This window comes from Solanum lycopersicum, chromosome 5, assembly GCF_036512215.1.
Source record: "Solanum lycopersicum chromosome 5, SLM_r2.1".
NCBI classification, from domain to species: Eukaryota; Viridiplantae; Streptophyta; class Magnoliopsida; order Solanales; family Solanaceae; genus Solanum; species Solanum lycopersicum.
In genome coordinates this window covers 6,182,514-6,203,523 of record NC_090804.1, presented here as the reverse complement: position 1 = coordinate 6,203,523, position 21,010 = coordinate 6,182,514, and the positions used below count along the sequence as shown (strand labels likewise).

Here is a 21,010-nt window from a genome sequence, read left to right as displayed (position 1 = left end):
ATTGAAACATCACTTAAAATGGCAAAAAATAAAAAAAATTAAGCCTCATTAACATATATCTTATAATTATTACTCCACGTCCTATTTTATATGAGATAGTTTGATTTTATATAAAAAAAATTTAAAAAAATAAAATTTTTTAAAATTTGTGATTAAAGATAAATGATAAAAATTTGTGTGACTATAAGTTATTTCATTAAGAATAAAATATGCAATTTAAAGTTATATTATTACCTAATATAAAAATGTGTTATTCTTTTTTGAATTATAAAAAAAAAAAATAAGTCACATAAATTTAAATAGAGGGAGTAATTTATAAAGAACTCATAAATAGATCTCTAAACTTATCGGGTTTTTCTTTTAGGTACCTCAACTACGTCATTTTCCTATTGAATCATTGAACCACCCATAATTTGTTCCTTTTAAACACCATTGGTTGATTTTGATCGATTTTTCTATTGTAAATGCCTTCAATTGTGTTTGTACTGTAATGATTTTGATTGAAGAAATAAAGACAAACTGTGTGTAGTCTCGTTTGTTTCCTAATGTGTTCAAATAACTTGAAGTAAAACACAATTATTTTCGAACATTTTGCACCATCAATTGGAGTAATGAGTTCTGGATGAACATATTTATCCTCTGTTAATACCTCTTGTAAAATATGGTTCCGCATCAGCCAATGGTGTTTAAAGAAATAAATTATGGGTAGTTTAATGATTCAATAAGAAAATAACATAATTGAGATACTTAAAGAGGAAAAAACCAACAAATTTAGAGATATATTTATGTATTTGGCCAAATACTTACTATTCTTCTAAAATTTTGATTATTAACTAGCTTGGAAGATTAATCAAGTTGGCTGTTTATATTATTTACGAGTTAGGTGAAGCTTAATTAATAATGGTAAGCTTGAATCAAATTTTTTTTTAATAAGGGAGTAATTTGGACCCTATTTTAATGGGGCCATATGAGTGTATGTTTGGATTAGTCGAAGCTTATAAAGTATGAAACATCGACAAGCCTAAAAAATCTTATATTCAACTTTAAAATAAATTCATGATATAAAGTAATTTTATACATCAATAAGCCTTATATAACATGAACATATATATCAATCCAATCCAAAAAGATATCGTACACCAAATAAAAAACTCAAAAGAAACTATTGTTTAGCAATTTTCTTATAACATGTTTGAGTAAGCCTTAAATTTATAACATAAATTACAACATTAAATTTGTTCTAGCAATTAAACTAGAGTTAACTAGCACATAATTACAACATAGATGCATAATTAGAAAGTTCATAATTTTAAGTAAGTGTAACGTACAAATTTTTAAATGCAAAATATCCTATAAATTCTAAGTATTAATAATTATGTACAATATTAAAACAGTAACTTGTATTAAATCCATTCAATTCTTACAAAGTTACAAAATAATACATACCATTATCTATAGTCTATCAAAAATCTCGAATTTAATTTTTAAAAGTAAAATAAATCTTGTTAAAGAGCATGCCAATTATTAGTTAATAACATGACGATTTTTCGCTGTTGAACAAGTTTTACACGATATATATCTAAATCAATTAAAATTTCAATATAAAAGTTGAACATCAAATAAGTTCACTGTAACTTAAACTAATATTAGTGTTAACTCTTACTCAAATTTACATGTAAATACCACATATCGGATAAAAGTTAAGAAAGAATAAATAATAAAGATAGAAGAAAGACATAAAAAGAATATTTATTTTACAGAATTCGACTACCACAAGTAACGTGTAACGGTGAGAACTTAAAAAAGAAAAACACTTTATAGAAATATTCTATTGCAATGTATAAGGAATAATTAAATTCCCATTGAACAAAAAAGGCACTCAAAAATCAAACTTGAAAAAACATGTGTCCAATATATTACTTTTTTTTTTCTTTTTTTAATTATCATTGATGCTATCAGTCACCTTTTCCTCAAAGATTCAAAATATTTTTGTGTTATTTTTAATTTTTTAAATATTAAAAATTAATTTAATGACATATTTATATATTATGCTTTTAATATAAAGCGCGGAGAGAGAGAAAGGGGAGTGTGTGTTTATAAAATTAAAAAGCAAGGAAGGTGGAGAGAATCTAGATAATGACCCATTTTTTTTATTTCCTTAAAAACATTCACATATTTTATTTATTTATAACGAAAATAAGGAAATCATTAAAAATTAAAGATAGAGAAAAAGGAGTATTCTACTCGAATAACTCATTTCTATGATAAGTTTAATTTTAATTTATATATCCTTTTATTTATTTCTTATCCTACTGTTAAAAAAACAACTCATTTAAAATTATAATTATTTAGAAAATCAAAATATCATTAATTATTAGTTTTCAATTTGTTCCTTATTCATTATGGAAAAAAGATTAATACGGATCAAAAAGAGAATAGTAATAATTTGAGATAAAATAATAAAATAAGAATAATTAATTAATTACCTTTTTAATCAAGATTTGCATCAGACCGGAAAGAGTAATGATTCACTTTTTCTAAAACTTAGTTTCAACCGATAAATAAGCACTTCACTATTGCATATCTAAACACCTCAATTTGCTCAACTGTTAACTAAACACTTCTACATGTTCTTATGATATCTTGTGAGCGTTGATGCTGACACTATATTAATATTCATTAGTAACAACAATTAATTAACAGTAATAGCTTAATTGATATTAAATATGTATTTTTAGCGGCAATTAACACTATTTGCCTATGTTCCAAAAATCACTAGTGACATTAAATCTAATGTCAACTAATTAATACAGATAAATAATTTAACATTTTTTGTTAATATATATATATTTGTTGTCGTTAAAAGATACTTTTATTATTGTGTGATGTAATACTTAACATTTGTAAGTGTCTAACTAGAGTGTACTCAAATAACATAATGAACTGATCGAAATGCCTAAACGTACATATTCAACTCAAATGTAACATATTTATTTGTCGATATATATGTTATAGAGAGATTTAACGGTAATATATATAAATAAGAAAAGAGAAAAAGAAGCATAGGAATAAAAAAGAGACCGGATGTTGACAAATTTCATGTCACTGTTGTTATAGAAGCCTCGTTTGTTTGTGTCAAGATTTTCTTATCTGAGATTTCTCTTTCTCTAACTTTCTTATTATTTTTACAAAAATATAAAATAAAATATATAGTACTATTATTACACAACACATAAACCTTTGAAGTCTCATACAACTTCTGTCTCTTTTTCTCTCTCTACTTCTTGATTTTCCCTTCTCTCTCTAAAAAAAAAATAAAGTTTTTTTGTTTCTGAGAACTTGTGGCCCCAGCAGATTGAAATCTACAATCTTTTTTTTTTTCAGTTTTATGAGGATCTGAGCTTCTTCAATGGTATTATCAAACTACCCTCTTTGTTCTTTTTTTAATTATTTATGTTCGAATTTATATGACTTATATTTTTTTTATTTTATTTTAGACCGTGTTTAGAAAAAAATGATATATTTTTATATTTAGTTGGGATAAAGGGTGTACTTATTATTATACTATTTATTACTTTGTCCTCTTTTGTTCCTCTGCTTCTTATTTTTGGGGTCACTCAATTCTTCATGATTCTTGAATTTGTTGAATTGCTGCTAGTGTTGTTCATTGTTCAATCCATTTAAAGGGGGGTTGAGAAAAAGTGTTTCCAAGATGTGGGGTTGAGGTAAACTCTTGTATATTTTACTTTTTTTTTTTTTTTAGATTTATTCTTATTTGACTTTGAAAATCCAAGAACAGAATATTTCTATTTATTTATTTATTTATTTTTGGCTTTGTTTAGCAAAATTTGGATTCTATGGGTAATTGTGTTTATACATTTTCTTATGGTATTTATTGTGTATTGAATTTTACTTTTGATCTTCTCTATTTGGGATCTTTTTTCTACTTCATTTACTCTAGTAAGTGAAAAAGATGGGAACTTTGTTGCTTATAAAGTGATTTGTTTTGGGCAAAGGTTTGAACTTTCAATTGCATGAGTAAAGATTGACCTATACTAGTTATTATAATCCAATTTAGGTGCTATTACAAGATTGGTTGTTTGTGTTTGTTAGTATATTATGATAACTAGAGACTGGGGGGATTTTCGTGCTGCTTAGAGGTGAATTTCTAGATTAATTGCAATCATGATTATTGTCCGTTGTCTTGTTTGCTTCCTCTTGTATCCTTGTGCATTATATTGTGGTTTTAGTTGATGATAGACCAGACAAGTTGGTTCCTCGATACTGTATGTTATAAGGAGCAATTAGTTTTTAAGTTTTGAAACGGTGCGTGTGAACACAACTTTAACAAAACAGTAATTGAAAATGTCCATGGAACTATCGTGTGTTGTTGAAAGTGTGCTCTGGGAGAAATTAGGATTTTTGTGATGCTTACGGACGAATTTCTAGATTAATTGCAATCTCGATCACTGTCTGTTGTCTTGTTTGTTTCCTCTTGTGTCATTGGCCACAGCATTGTGGTTCTAACTAATGATGGACAAGACGAGTTGGTTTCTCATTTTCCTATGCTATAGGGAGAAATTAATTTGAAGTCTTGAAACCGGTGCGTGTGAACGCAACTTTAACAAAACAGTAATTGAAATGTCCACAAAAGTCTTATGTGTTGTTGCAAGTGCTCTGGGAGACAAAAAAGTTAGGATGTTTTCCACATGTTGTTCGTATGATTCGTGCGGAGTGTGTGCAGTACTTAGGCTGCTTTGGTGCAATTTGTCATCATGATGGCGAGGTTTCTTAGAATATTTTTAAACAGATATATTTGGGATTGTTTTACTTGGTAGAAACACGTTTATCTTTTCGATGCTGACTACATGTTTCCGTATCCACGAATTTTCGCACGTTAAGCTTAGGAAAGAGTACAAAAGAGAAGTCCGCACGTTCACAAGTTGCGTGCATAGTCTTCTACTCCTGGAGATAATCGTGTATGTGGTCATTAATTTGTTATCTATACAACCAATTACATAGAAATGTTAGCAAAACATTAATTGCTGATTTATGTAAAGGAAAAGTCATCAGAGTTAAGCTTTTGAAAATATAATTGAAGCAGGATAGTTTTTTCCATTTCCTTTTTGGTTAAAAAAGCCCCCGAAAGAGTCTTCTACAGGACATATTACGTAATTGGAGAGTTTTGGATTTTGGTGCTCCTTAGAGACAAATTTCCAAACTAATTGCGATCTTGACCGGTGTCCGTTGTCTTGTTTGTTTCCTCTTGTATCCTTGGACACTATATTGTGGTTCAAATTAATGACGGACAAGACCAGTTGGTTCCTTGTTACTGAATGCTATTATAGGGAGCAATTAGTTTTAAGTCTTGAAACTGGTGTGTGAACATAGCTTTAACAATGAGTAATTGGAAAACTATGTGCAAGTCTCATATATTGGATTTTCTAAGTTTTCTCTCGGAGATAAAAAAACTAGGACTTTTTGTCCTTGTTGCTAATGAGTATCGTGCAGAATGCGTGCAATAATTGAGCTGCTTGCGTGCAATATTTGTGTTGCTTTTGTGCAATTTGTCCTTTGCGTGCAACAATTGTGTTTCTTTTGTGCAATTTGTCCTTTGAAAATCATAAAGGCGAGGTTTCTAAGAATATTTTTGGCAGGTTTATTGGGAATTATTTACTTGGTAGAAACACATACATTTATCTTTCGATGCAGACTACATGCTCCAATATCCAAGAGTTGTCCCATTTTGAACTCGACGCAACAGAAGTACATTAACTAATTAATCAAGAAAGGAATAGTTCATTAACTATCATTTTCCATTGTGATATATCTCTAAAGGTTGTTGTCATGTATGGGGACTTTAAATAGAGAAAGTTATCTTACATTTTGTGAGTCCATTTCTCCGTTTTCCTCTAAAATTCTTCAACGAGTTCTGATGTTCTTATATCTGTTTTAGGGTATAACCATGGGCCTGTCAATGAAGATATCCTCTAGTTGACAAAAATAATGTGTCTTTTAAGGAAATTAGTGGTTCTCTAAAATTAGAAAATCTCTAATTCTCATACTTAACCCCTACACGAACATACAAGTCTCAACGCATAACTAAAAGACTCTTGAGGAACACTGAACTTTATGCAAGTGTAACAACAACTTAGTCTTAAATCTCTACTCGTGCTATCGATTATCGAACCTGTTGTGTTTACTTTATTAGCTAACTCTGCAATCATTTCAAGATATAGTATGTCTATTGATACAATTTTCTTTAGGTTATTTAGATCCAAGTCCTTTATTTATTTTCAACCATCATGGTGTTGCACCTGTAAACCAGCGGGATGGAGGTTTACGTAATCGTCTTAGGCTAGTTCCCTCAATTTATTATCTTTGTGTGCTACAGAACATCTTTTTCTGAAGTCATTCTGTTAAATTTGACTTTCAGTTTGTTAGTATCTTTGTATGGCGCTCCCATAGAACTCCGCCATTGCACCGCTATTTTAATAACTATGTATGTTTTCATGTATCATGTTATTCTCCTTTTCCTTGGATAAAAAATTGTCTTTCAATGCTTCTGGAATTAGATATTTGAGTTATCTGCATTAGATACCTTTATTTTGCTAAACGTATGAGGATATGTTGGTCCTCTCAAAATAGATGTGCTGCCTACAGGAATTTGAAAAGCCGTTGGTGTTTGCTGTAATGTGTTGGGATCATATGTTCGTAAATATATGCGTAGGTTCTGAATATCTCATCTTCTAAGAACAGTTTCGAAGTGTATTCAGAATAAACTGTTTGGTTTTAATTAAATTGTTTGATGCCCATCTTGGCAGGAATGGGAACACAAGTGCACTATAAAGGATTCTTACCAAGCTATTACTCTATGAGAGACCTTAATGAGGATGCTAACAGCAGCAGTTGGCCCCTATGTTATGGAGATAAGACCTTAACAAACGGGCAATATTGTAATGGTTTCACGTCTAGGACTGTAACTGACGCATATCCAGGGTATGATAAGGACATTCTAAAGCAGAAAATGATTGAACACGAGGCCATATTCAGGAATCAGGTAATGCTTCCCTTTTGCTCTCTTTTCTTCTCGAGAAGTTAGTTGGAAATTTTGGTTTTCAGTACGGTATGGTTCTACATATCCTAATGTCGTAGTCTCTTGGACTGTCCTGCTTCAAAATATCTTCATCTGCCATGTATTCCTTTTTTTGCCTCATGTCAACGGCGTTATGAATATACTTAATGCAATGGTTTGCTTGTAGGTGGTGGAACTTCATCGCCTTTACAGAACTCAAAGGGACATGATGGACGATTTCAAAAGGAAGGAAATGCATAAATATCGTTCATCAATGGAGCCATCATGTTCATCCACTCACCTAGGATCTCAAGTACCATCTGAGGATGTTCGGAAATGGCACATCGCGAACTTTCCATTGGAAAATTCTAGCTATACTAGACCATCTACATCTGGTACTGAAATTGTTAATTCTCCCTTTAGTTCTTCAAAAGGAGATTGTGTACAGCCTGGTCGAGTTCAAATGCAAAATGATTATTCTTCGAAAGCATGTGATGTTTTGGAGGCTAGGCCTTCAAAGGTCCGGAAAAAGTCGTTTGATCTTCACCTTCCTGCCGGTGATTACTTAGATACAGAAGAAGGTGGGCAGTTGCGAGATAATGCAGGATCTTTACATCCTAGTTATCCTGCTAATGGAGATTATGTAGTTACTCAAGAGAGTGGAACAAAATTGTTTCTTGGTGGTGGTGCAAAGGGTGATAGCCGAAAAGATGCTTCAACATCCAATTCGTGTTTGAGAAGCTCAATTGGGTTGGCTGACCTAAATGAACCAGCGCAGCTTGATGATGCAACCGATCCTGTTGAATTTCTTGGTTATGGTAATAATCATAAAGAGACTAGAAGCATAAATCCTTCTGCAAAATCAAATTCACCATTTGTGGCTTTGCCTTGGAATTCCAGTTGTGTAAGCCCAAATGAGTCTTTAAGTAACCTATACGATCGCAGTAGAGGCAAAGAGAGGGATTGGTTGACTTCGGTACATGAAACAGGTGACAGTTCCTTCCGAAATTTCTCTATATTACTCATGTTTGAAAGCTTCCGGAATTTTTTGTACCAATCTTTCAGTTGCTTCAATCTGCAGGTAACATCAAAGGTAGCTCAGCTTCATTACCTAGAGGTCTTGAAGACGACAAGATAGCTGCAGCTTCCCGTCAAGCACCAGTAATGATTAACAAAGCCTATCAAGCTCCGAGCCCTCATGTAGTTCACCATATTAAGGATGGTATTTGGAAAGATAGAACAGGACATAGTTTAGATATGTCTCACAGAAATGGTGAGCAGTCTAATTATACTCAAGTGGGACCATTTGTTACTTCCAAGATGGCTAGTCCATATCCATATGCAAGTTCCTCCGAATTTAGCAGTTCGTGGCCGCACTCTGTCTCTTCTTGGGAGAAGCCAAATGGTAGCTTTGCTCAGAGGTTATCCTCGTTGCATACAAACTCAGTTTTCAACTCATCTGCAGCAGTTGGTAAGGGTTCACAGTCATCTCAGAGCCAAATTGGGGACTATTGGCATGCTAATGGTGGCAGTTCTAGGTTGCGTCCTGGATGTGCCGGTGAGATACCCATCCGGAGTGGTTTCTACCGTGGGTCCTCATCTGGGACAAAAGAATCACCAATTCACATCCCATCAGGTGCTTTTGACTCTTTGAGCTACATTAAGGGGGGCCGTTTTACATCTGAACGTTCCTCTAATAATGCATGTGAGAATTTTCTTATTAGCTCTAACAATATGGATGTGAAATCTGCGAAGGGCTTCAACTTAAATGTTCTAGCAACAAGTGCACTCAGCGAGGAACCTCCCAGGCGAGATGTTGAGTATGGTAATGAAAAAAGAGAGCATCAAGACCCTGTGACAGTGTTGCCATGGCTTAAAGGTAAAGCAAATGGTAACAATGAGGGCATCAATGCTAGGTTAGGTGGAACTTCAGCAAATTCTGGCTTTGTCCAGGCTTACTCAAGCCCTCCTTTTTGTCAGAGTGATTCATCAGCTTTTGAACATCACCGTATGAGGACCACAAAAGAAGTGGGCGAAACGGGACATGTAAGAAAAATACTTGGTGTTCCGATCCTCGATATTCCCGTTAGTTCCAGAAACGAGTCGTCGTCATCACTTGTTTTTCCTTCTGCTAATCTTCGTTCTTCTCCTGAGAGAAAGACTATCAAACAAGAGAGGAGGACTATGGTGATCGACATTAACGTGGCTTGTGACCTTTCTATGCTTGAGCCCGAGGAACCTGTTGTTATAGAACAAATTTCTACTAAGAAAGTGACGGAGACAAAAGCTATGAACATCAGGAATCACTTTGATTTGAACTCATGTATTACCGAGGATGAAGAAGAACCAGTTTCTGCTGTAACCGGCAAGGCCAGTGCGAAAACTATTCTGGATATAGATCTCGAAGCCCCTGTACTTTTGGACATTGAACAAGATGATTTGCCTGGAGAAGACAATGGGAAGAAACACGAGGCATCTTTGCAGCACACACAGGAGGAACTACTCAAGACTGCAGCAGAAGCAATAGTTGCCATCTCATCATTCACTCATTGCACTGCAATAGAGGAATTGCAAAGTGATCCGTCTGATGATCCTCTGGAATCTCTTCGATGGTTTGTTGACGTGGTCTCTTCTTGTGCAGCGGAGCTTGATAGTACTCCATCTGCTAAAGAAATTACAGGCAAGAACAACAACATGATGGTTGCACATAAGGAAATAGATTACTTTGAAGCTATGACATTGCAACTAGCAGAGACCAAGGAGGAAGATTACATGCCCAAGCCATTTGTTCCTGAAATCCAAACAATGGAAGATGCAGGAGCAGCCAGTTCACTACCAAATCGACCACGAAGAGGGAATCCAAGGAGGGGAAGACAACGGAGGGACTTCCAAAGGGATGTCCTTCCCGGTCTAGCTTCATTGTCAAGGCATGAGGTGACTGAAGACATTCAGATATTCGGAGGGTTGATGAGAGCAACAGGCCATACTTGGAACTCCAGTTTGACAAGAAGGAACGGGACAAGAAATGGAGGTGCAAGGGGAAGAAGGAAAAAAGTCGTGGACACCAGTACCCCGGTATTGGCCACAACTACAACAACCTCTCCACTAATTTACCAACTTAACAACATTGAAGCCAGTTTGGAAGATAACAAAAGCTTAACAGGGTGGGGAAAGACACCTAGACGCCCTCGGAGACAAAGATGCCCTGCAGGCAATCCTCCTCCTGTCCTGTTAACTTGAAAACACAGGGCAAATAACTCTGTAATTTCATCCATTCATCATTTATAGAGATGACATTAACCGATTCGCGTTCATTTTATGAATTTCAGGAGTGAATTTTTTAGCTACATGGAGATTGTCATTGTACATGTTTTTTGTGTTTTGCAGGAATTGTTTCTGAGAATGAAATGATGGAAAATCCTTAGGCATCTATTATATCCCTCATGAGTTTGTGTTACTCTAATGTCTATGACGTAACCTCGTCTTTGTAGGAAAGTTACATTGTATATACAGGATCTAATCTCTATGATATATTCTCGTCTTCGTAGGAAAGTTATATGGTATAGACAAGATCTAATCTCTATGATGTAACCTCGTCTTTGTAGGATAGTTACATTGTATATACTGGATCTAATCTTTATGATGTAATCTCGTCTTCATAGAAAAGTTACATTGTATATACAAGATCTAATCTCTATGATGTAACCTCGTCTTGAAAGTTACATTGTATATACTGGATCGACCTTTTGATTTATATGTATATACTTATGCTTATGAATATTTTATTAGACTAAATAAAAGAACTATAGGAGAAAGACATAATAAAGACCATACAACAATCATTTAACTAGTACAAGTAAAGTTTATAAAGGAAATATTCTATTACAAATATATAAGGAATAAAAGAAATTCCTATTGAACAAAAATAAAGGCACTCAAAATTCAAAAGAAAACTTAAAAAAACACGTGTGCATTTTTTTTTAAAAAAATATTTTATTAAAGCTATTAGTCACTTTTTTTTCTTAAAGATTCAAATTATTTCTTTTAAATAGTTTTTTTTGACAATTAAAAGACATATTTTTATATTATATCTATAGTATAATGTGACAAGGAAAGAGAGAAGAGAAGGGAGTTATCAGTTTTCTTTTATTTTTATTATTACTTCAATATCTGTACTAAAAGCAAGGAAGGTGGAGAGAATCTAGAAAATGTCCATTTCTTTTTTTTATTTCCTAAAAAACACACATATTTTATTTATTCATAATGACAATAATTATGGAAACAAATTAATATGATAAATAAAGAAGACTAATCAATTGAGATACATAACAAAAAAAGGATAATTTAGTTAATTACTTACTTTTTAGTTCAAATTAACTTTTTTACTTTCATATCTATACCCTCAATTTAATTTAAATCAGTAACTAATAATTTAAGTATTTTAATTTATCTTTATCTTGTATTTTATAAAAGTTTGATATCGACTTATACATATTATATATATCTAGATTTTTGATAGTTATTTTATAAGTTTGAATGTTTTTAACAAATTGTTTAGACGTATATATTTATAAGTCAAGATTATATTGAGTGTTGATTTATATCTTAATATTTTCAATATGTGATTGAATTATCACATAAATTGAGACGAGGAATCGAAAGAGACCGAATGTTGACAAATTTCATGTCCACTGTTGTTACAGAAGCCTCGTTTGTTTGTGTGAAGATTTTCTTATCTGGGATCTCTCTTTCTTTCTTCCTATTTTACAAAAAAAAATAAATATAGTACTACAACACAACCTTTGAAGTCTCAATAGAACTTGTGTCTTTCTCTCTCTTCTTCTTGATTTTCCCTTCTCTCTCTAAAAAAAAAAAGAGTTTTCTTTTTCTTTGTTTCTGAGAAGTTGTGGCCCCAGCAGATCGAAATCTCCAATCTTTTTTCAGTTTGATGAGGATCTGAGCTTCTTCAATGGTGTTAGCAGACTACCCACTTTGTTCTTTTCTTCAAATTCTTTCTTAAATTATTATTACTATACATCATGTAAAATGGGAGAGAGTAGTTATTATTATTATACTACTATTTATTACTTTGTCTTCTTTTGTTCCTCTGCTTCTTCTTTTTTGGGGGTCACTCAATTCTCCATATGATTCTTGAATTGCTGCTGCTGCAAGTGTTGTTCAATCCATGAAAAAGGGTGTTGAGAACAAGTGTTTACAAGATGAGGGGTTGAGGTAAATTCTTGTTGATTTATTCTTATTTGACTTTAAAAATCCAAGGATAAAATAAGTCTATTTTGTTCTTTTGCTTGGTTTTGGATTCTATGGGTAATTGTGTTTATGGAGTACATTTTTCTTTTTAATGTTAATTGCAGATTTGATTAAGTTCTTGAGTTTATTAGTGATCCTCTTTATTTGGGATCGTTTTTTCTGGATTTTTGTGTTTATGATTTCTTCATTTACTCTAACAAGTGAAAAAGATTGGAACTTTGTTGGTTTTAAAGTGATTTGTGCTTCATTTACTCTTAAAGTTGAAAAACATTGGAACTTTGTTGGTTATAAAGTGAGTTGTTTTGGGTAATGGTTTAAACTATGAATTGCATGAGTAAAGACTGACACTTTATTAGAAGAAAGACCTATACTAGTTATTAAAATCCAATTTAGGAAGTTCATGGTGAGAGTGAGTACATTAAAATCAATTTCATATGCTATTACAAGATTGGTTGCTAGTGATTGTTAGCAGATTATGATAATTGGAGAGTCGGGGATTTTCGTGTTGCTTTGATATGAATTTCTAGATTTTTGCTTCCTCTTGTATCCTTGGGCACTACATTGTGGTTCTAGTTAATGATGGACAAGGCGAGTTGGTTCCTCGTTACCTTGTGCTATAGGGAGCGATTAATGTTAGTCTTGAAATCGGTGCGTGTGAACGCAACTTTAACAAAATAGTAAATGAAAATGCGCACGAGAGTCCCGTATGTTGTTGAAAGTGCGCCCTAGTAGACAATTTTTTTTTTGGATTTTTTCCACATGTTGCTCGTAAGAATCGTGCAAAGTGCGTGCGTTACGTGGGCTGCTTTGGTGCAATTTATCCTTTGACAATCGTGATGGCGAGGTTCTTGTAAGCATATTTTTAACAGGTCTATTTGGGATTATTTTACCTGGTAGAAACACAAGTTTTGAATTTTATTTTATAAGGGCTTGATAGAAACACAATTATCTTTTGACTACCGGATAATTTTCGTTAACCGGCAGGCAGTAGAATCAGCTGATAGGCATAGGCAAGCGTAGTGAATCACATATATAAGCCCCTGCCAGCGCACGAATGGATAGGGTGGGCGAAGCGCGAAGGGGAAGATGCTGACCACATGTTCTTGTATCCAAGAATTGTCTCATATTAAGCTTAGGAAAGAGTACAAAAGAGAAGTCCACACATTCACACGTTGTGTGCAAAGTCTTCTACTCCTACAGATAATCTTGCATGTGCTGATCTGGCATTATTAATTTGTAATCTATACAACCAATTACATGGAAATGTTAACAAAGTATTAATTGCTAATTTATGTAAAGGGAGAACCGGCAAAGTTAATCTTTTAAAAGATGTACTTGAAGCAGGATAGGTTTTTCCATTCCTCTTTTTGGGAAATAAACCTGAGAGAGTCTTCTTCAGGTTAGTATCCACGCAATTGATCTTCTCTTCATTAATTCTTCAAGGCGTCCTGATAGTCTTGTTTCTGTCTTCATCAGTAGATTACGGTAATTGGATAGTTTTGGATTTTTGTGCTGCTTATAGACAAATTATCAAGTTAATTGCAATCTTGATCGGTGTCCGTTGTCTTGTTTGTTTCCTCTTGTATCCATGGGCACTATATTGTGGTTCAAATTAATGATGGGCAAGACAAGTTGGTTTCTCGTCACCCTATGCTGTAGGGAGTAATTAATTTTAAGTCTTGTAACCGGTGCGTGTGAACACAACTTTAACAGAATAGTAATTGAAAATGTCCATGGTATTCTCACATATTGGATGTTGAAAGTGTTCTCTAGGAGAAAAAAGCCAGTAGTTTTTTTTGTCCTTGTTGCCTATGAGAATCGTGCAGACTACGTGCAATAATTAGGTTGCTTTGACGCAATTTGTCCTTTAAAAATCATGATGGTGAGGTTTCTAAGAATATTTTTGGCAGGTCTATTTGGAATCATTTTACTTGGTAGAAACACATTTGTCTTTGATGTTAAACTTGATGCAAGAGAAGTACATTAACGAATTAATCAAGAAGGAATAGTTCATTAATTATCATTTTATTGTGATACATCTCTAAAGGTTATGGCATTTTAAAATAGATTTCTCCTCTTCTTTTATTCCTCCGGCCCCTCTGTCTATCTGTGTAAAAGAACTTTAAAAGAAACAGGGTAAGAAAGAAATGGAGGAAGATATCATTGGTGATGCAGACAAGTGATTCTATTTATAAGCTTCAGATAGCAGTACTCCATCACCTTTTACTACTTCTCGTATCATTTCAGATATTTGATCATTTGCTTTCTTACCCTTACTTGTGTATTACATTTGTTGTATTGTTTAATTCTATTTTGTAAGTAATTTGATGTAAGCTAGGAGTTTCCCCCCATATTTCTGGTTAGAATCGTGCAGAGTGCGTGCAATACTTGGGTGTCTCTAGTGCAATTGTCCTTTGACGTTTAGGTTTCTAAGAATATTTATAACAGGTCTATTTGGGATTATTTACTCTGTAAAAACAACTGTTTTCTATTGATGCTGATGAAATGTTCCAGTATCCAAGAAGTGTTGCTTGTTAAGCTTAGAAAAATACAAAAGAGAGAAGTCCACATGTTCACACATAGTGGGCAAAGTCTTCTACTCCCGGAGATAATCTTGCTGATTTATATAAACCGTAAAGAGAAAGTAATTGAAGTTAGCTTTTGAAAGATATACTTGAAGAAAACAGTTTTTTTGCCTTTCCTCTTTTTGGGAAAAAATAATGACCTGTGATAGTCTTTTCCAGGATAGTATCTATGCTATTGATCTTCTCTTCATAAAATTCTTCAAGGTATCCTGAAAGTCTTCTTACTATTTGTTTCCTCTGCTATCCTTGGGCACCATGTTGTGGTTGTAATTAATGATGGACAAAAGAAGAGTTGGTTATCCGTGACTGTATGCTATACAGAATAATTAATTTGAAGTCTTGAAATGGGTGCGTGTTAACATAACTTTAAGAAAGTATGCTCTAGGAGAAAATAAAAAGGAGTTTTCCCCCATGTTGCTGATGTGAACCGTGCGGAGTAGGTGCAGTACTGGGGTTGCTCTTGTGCAATTTGTCCTGTAGAAGGTCTTTTGGATTGTGTTACTTGGTATAAACATAGTTATCTTTCGATGCTGACTACATGCTCCAGTATCCAAGAATTGTTGCATGTTAAACTTAGGAAAGAGTACAAAAGAGAAGAAGTCCACAAGTTCACACTGTGGGTAAACTCCTCTACTCCTGGAGATAATTTTGCACGTGCTGATATGGCCTCATTAATTTGTAATCTGTACAACCGCTTTTATGGAAATGTTAATAAAGCATCAAGTGCTGATTTATGTAAGGGAAAGTTGTCGTAGTTAGATGTTATTTGAAGCAGAATAGTTTTTTTTGTTTTCCTTTTCCTCTTTTTGGGAAAAAACCTAAAAAATTCTTCGTCATGACAGTAGCAGTGCAATTGATCTTCTCTTCATAAATTCTTCATCGCGTCCTTGATGTTCTTGTTTCTGTTTTAGGGTATAACCCATGGGCCCGTCAATGAATATATCCTCTAGTTAGCAAAAATAGTTTGTCTTTCAAGGCAAGTTGGGGGTTCTCTAAAATTAGAGAATCATACTTACCCCTACACAAACATGTAATTCTCAACGCATAACTAAAATACTCTTGAGGAACACCGAACTTTATGTAAGTGTAACCACAGCTTACTCTTAATCTCTACCCCTGCTATCAGTTATCGAACCTGTCGTATTTTTTTTATCCAACTCCGCCATCATTTCAAGAAATTGTATGTCTACTGATACAGCTTCCTTTATGTGACAAGTCCTCTTTTATTATTTTCAATCATCATGGTGTTGCACCTGTAAATCGGTGCATATGGAGGTCTAACGTGGGATATAGTTAAACCATCTTAGGCTTGTTCCTCAATTGATCATCTCTATGTTCTACTTGTTCATATCTATTCTACAGCACATCTTTTTCTGAAGTCATTCTGTGGTGTAACACTCCCCTAGCACGTGTTTGGTACCAAAGTCTTCTAAAGCACTAAACCTTCATTTTGCTAAACGTGTAAGCAATGTTGGCCCTCTCAACATAGATGTGCTTTACATAATGCTGACGTTGGTGTTTGCTGTAATCTGTTGGGATCATATGTTCGTAAATAGATGTGTAGGTTCTGAGTATCTCAATTCTGTTTCATTGTGGTAGTCTTTTTAGAACAGTTTCAAAGTTTATTCAGAATAAACTGTTTGGTTTTAATTCAATTGTTTGATGCCAAATCTTGGCAGGAATGGGAACACAAGTGCACTATAAAGGATTCCGACCAAGCTATTACTCTATGAGGGACCTTAATGAGGATTGTAACAGCAGCAGTTGGACCCCATCTTATGGAGATAAGACATTACCAAACAGCCAATATTGTAATGGTTTCACCCCGAGGACTACAACTAATGCATATCCAGGGTATGATAAGGACATTCTAAAGCAGAGAATGCTTGAACACGAAGCCATATTCAGGAATCAGGTAACGCTTCCCTTCCTTTTTCTTTTCTTTAAATTTTTGAGGGGTTAGTTGGAAATTTTGGTTTTCAGTATGGTTCTACATATCCTAATGCCGTAGTCTCTTAAACTCTCCTGCTTCAAAATCTCTTCGCCTGTCATGCATTCCTTTTTTTGCCTTGTGTCAATGGCGTTTCAAATATACTTATGCAATGGTTTGCTTGTAGGTGGTGGAACTTCATCGCCTTTACAGAACTCAAAGGGACATGATGGATGAATTTAAAAGGAAGGAAATGCATAAATATCGCGCATCAATGGAGCCATCATGTTCATCCAGTCACCTAGGACCTCAAATACCATCTGAGGATGTTCGGAAATGGCACATCACAAATTTTCCTTTGGAAAATTCTAGTTATACAAGACCATCTACATCTGGTACTGAAATTGTTAATTCTCCATTTAGTTCTTCAAAAGGAGATGGTGTGCAGCCTGGTCGAGTTCAAATGCAAAATGGATATTCTTCGAAAGCATGTGATATTTTGGAGGCTAGGCCCTCAAAGGTCCGGAAAATGTTGTTTGATCTTCAGCTTCCAGCCGATGATTACATAGATACAGAAGATGGTGGGCAGTCGCGAGATAATGCAGGATCTTTACATCCTAGTTATCCTGCTAATGGAAATTATGTAGTTCCTCAAGAGAATGGAACAAAATTGTTTCTTGGTGGCGCTGGTGCTGCAAAAGGTGATAGCCGAAAAGATGCTTCAGCATCCAATTCATGTTTGAGAAGCCCGATTGGGTTGGCTGACCTAAATGAACCAGCGCAGCTTGATGATGCAACTGATCCTGTTGATTTTCTTGGTTACGGTAATAATCATAATGAGACTAGAAGCATAAATGCTTCTGCAAAATCAAATCCGCCATTTGTGGCTTTGCCTTGGAATTCCAATTGTGCAAGCCCAAATGAGTCTTTAAGTAACCCATACAATCGCAGTAGAGGCAAAGAGAGGGAGTGGTTGGCTTCGGCATATGAAACCGGTAATAGTTTCTTCTGAAACTTCTGTATATTTCTCAAGTTTAGCAGCTTCCGGAATTCATTTTTACCTGTCTTGAGTTGCTTCAATTTGCAGGTAACATCAAAGGTAGCTCTGTTTCATTACCAAGAGGTCTCGAAGAAGAAAAGATCCCTACAGCTTCCCATCAAGCACCAGTAATTATTAATAAAGCCTATCAGGCTCCGGGCGCTCATCTAGTTCACCACATTAAAGATGGAATTTGGAAAGATAGAACAGGACATAGTTTAGATATGTCTCACAGAAATGGTGAGCAGTCTAACTATACTCAAGTGGGACCATTTGTTACTTCCAAGATGGCTAGTCCATTTCCATGTGCAAGTTCTTCTGAATTTAGCAGTTCGTGGCCGCACTCTGTCTCTTCTTGGGAGAAGCCAAACGGTAGCTTTACTCAGAGGTTATCCTCATTGCATACAAACTCATTTTTCAACTCATCTGCAGCAGTTGGTAAGGGTTCACAGTCATCTCAGAGACAAATTGGAGATTATTGGCAAGCTAATGGTGGTAGTTCTAGGGTGCGTCCAGGCTGTGCCAGTGAGCTACCCAACCGAAGTGTTTTCTACCATGGGTCCTCATCTGGGACGAAAGAATCACCAATTCACATCCCTTCAGGTGCTTTTGACTCTTTGAGCTACATTAAGGGGGACCGTTTTACATCTGAACGTTCCTCTAATAATGCATCCGAGAATTTTCTCATTAGTTCTAACAATACGGATTTGAAATCTGTTAAAGGCTTCAACTTAAATGTGCTAGCAACAAGTGCACTCAGCGAGGAAGCGCCAAGGCAAGATGTTGAGTTTAGTAATGAAAAAAGAGAGCGTCAAGACCCTGTGACAGTTTTGCCATGGCTTAAAGCTAAAGCAAATTATAAAAATGAGGATGTCAATACAAGGATAGGTGGAACTTCAGCAAATTCAGGATTTGTCCAGGCTCACTCTAACTCTCCTTTCTGCCAGAGTGATCCATCAGCTTTGGAACATCACCATATGAAGACCGCGAAAGAAGTGGGAGAGATGGGACATGTAAGAAAAATTCTTGGTGTTCCAATCCTCGATATTCCCGTTGCTTCCAGAAATGAGTCATCATCATCACTTGTTTCCGCTTCTGCCAATCTCCGTTCCTCTCCTGAAAGAAAGACTATCAGACATGAGAGGAGGAGTATGGTGATCGACATTAATGTGGCTTGTGACCTTTCTATGGTTGAGCCCGAAGAATCTGATGCTGTAGAACATATCGTTACTACGAAAGTGATGGAGACAAAAACTATCAACATCAAGAATCACTTTGATCTGAACTCATGTATTACTGAGGATGAAGAACCAATTTCTTATGAAACCAATAAGGCCAATGTGAAGACTATTCTGGATATAGATCTGGAAGCCCCTGTAGTTATGGACATTGAACAAGATAATTTTCCTAGAGAAGAAGATGAAAAGCAACACTGGACATCTTCGCAGCTGCCTGACCATAAACCTGAGCAAACACAGGAGGAATTACTCAGGATTGCAGCAGAAGCAATAGTTGTCATCTCATCATCCGCTCATTGCAACTTGACTGAGGAAAGACACAGTGATACGTCTGATGATCCTCTGACATCTCTTCGGTGGTTTGTTGATGTGGTCTCTTCTTGTGCAGCCGAGCTAGATAGTACCTCATCTGTTAAAGAAATTACATACAAGAGCAACAACATGATGGTTGCACATAGTGCTTTTAAGGAAATTGATTACTTTGAAGCAATGACATTGCAATTAACAGAGACCAAGGAGGAGGACTACATGCCCAAGCCATTTGTTCCTGAAGTCCAAACAGTGGAAGATGCAGGAGCCAGTTCACTAACAAACCGACCCCGAAGAGGGAATGCAAGGAGGGGAAGACAACGGAGGGACTTCCAAAGGGATATCCTTCCAGGTCTAGCTTCATTGTCAAGGCATGAGGTGACCGAAGACATTCAGATATTTGGAGGGTTGATGAGAGCAACAGGCCATACTTGGAACTCCAGTTTGACAAGAAGGAATGGGACAAGAAATGGAGGTACTAGGGGAAGACGGAAAAAAGTTGTGGACACCAGTATTCCAGCCCCAGCCCCTGTGCTGACCACAACAACGGTGAACTCTCCACTAATACACCAACTTAATAACATTGAAGCCAGTTTGGAAGATAATAAAAGCCTAACAGGGTGGGGAAAGACACCTAGACGCCCTCGGAGACAAAGATGCCCTGCAGGCACTCCTTCGGCTGTCCTGTTAACTTAAAACATGGGGAAAACGAGGCTGTAATTTCATCCATTCATCGATTATAAAGTGACATTAACTGATTAACGGATTTAGGGAGCTTCTTTTATGAATTTCAGGAGTGAATTTTTTAGCTGCATGGGGATTGTTGTTGTACATGTCTTTGTTCTTGCTCCATAATTTGGAGCCCCCATTATTATGTTTCTGCCATTGGATATACTGACCTTATATTCAGCAAGATGCTGCATATTGTCTTGTGCTTTTAGCATTTTATTAATGCTATTCAGTGAATGTTGTTGGCTTCCACATGCTTTTTTCCCTCAAATCTTAACATAAGATCTTCATGGGAGTTAGCCTCTGAATATTACAAGTACAAAATCCCATAGCTTTGGCTTTGGAGGGCATAGTGTATACTGATCTTACTACCTACCTCGTGGAGATAGTAAGACTAATTTTGGAAGATGCTTGGCTCAAGTAACACATAATATTGGCTCAAGTAACACATAATACTTGTAAAATAAAAAACTACGAGAATAGTGTTGTTGCTGCAAATATGAACTTAGAGATGTTACTAACTCTGTAGTAGGAAGAATAATAGGATAGAGGAAACTCAAGATTAGCATAGTTCGATTTTTACTTGGAATTGAGACATAATAATTGAAATATTACCTATTTATTATTTTTGTTTTCTTTCTTGTTTTTGTTATTACAATGTATAATAATGACAACACATTTCTAGAAGTCTTGAAAAGATTTCAAGTTTGGACCTACCAAAAGTATTAGGTTGGACAATGTACTCCCACGTTCAGTCCATTGTTTGGTTCTCCACATCTTATGTGGTTCACACTTAATTCCCTTTGTTCCCAAAAGTAGGGACAATAAGAATAATAA

At 35.1% G+C, this 21,010-nt stretch overlaps 2 protein-coding genes across 7 annotated transcripts; both read left to right on the top strand.

The window, feature by feature from the left end:
* The first annotated feature begins 3,137 nt into the window (after positions 1–3,137).
* On the top strand, positions 3,138–10,505 carry LOC101264722 (uncharacterized). 5 transcript variants are annotated; one of them, XM_010322586.4, is made up of 6 exons: positions 3,226–3,412; positions 3,659–3,725; positions 6,664–6,726; positions 6,825–7,060; positions 7,263–8,064; positions 8,157–10,505. In XM_010322586.4, the coding sequence occupies exons 3-6, from the start codon at positions 6,723–6,725 to the stop codon at positions 10,313–10,315; spliced, it is 3,201 nt and encodes a 1,066-aa protein (XP_010320888.2). In that variant the 5' UTR covers positions 3,226–3,412; positions 3,659–3,725; positions 6,664–6,722; the 3' UTR covers positions 10,316–10,505. The 5 variants fall into 5 exon arrangements, with proteins under 5 accessions (XP_010320890.2, XP_010320888.2, XP_019069593.2 ...); XM_019214048.3 differs by lacking the exon at positions 3,659–3,725 and having other exon boundaries at positions 3,228–3,412; XM_010322587.4 differs by lacking the exon at positions 6,664–6,726 and having other exon boundaries at positions 3,251–3,412.
* A 1,197-nt stretch (positions 10,506–11,702) lies between these two features.
* LOC101251675 (uncharacterized) lies at positions 11,703–20,425 on the top strand. Of its 2 annotated transcripts, XM_026031078.2 has the most exons (5): positions 11,745–12,307; positions 13,328–13,742; positions 16,608–16,843; positions 17,046–17,853; positions 17,946–20,425. In XM_026031078.2, exons 2-5 carry the CDS (start codon positions 13,673–13,675, stop codon positions 20,138–20,140), a joined length of 3,309 nt encoding a protein of 1,102 aa, XP_025886863.2. In that variant the 5' UTR covers positions 11,745–12,307; positions 13,328–13,672; the 3' UTR covers positions 20,141–20,425. The 2 variants fall into 2 exon arrangements, with proteins under 2 accessions (XP_004239081.2, XP_025886863.2); XM_004239033.5 differs by lacking the exon at positions 13,328–13,742 and having other exon boundaries at positions 11,703–12,307.
* The last annotated feature ends 585 nt before the right edge of the window (positions 20,426–21,010 follow it).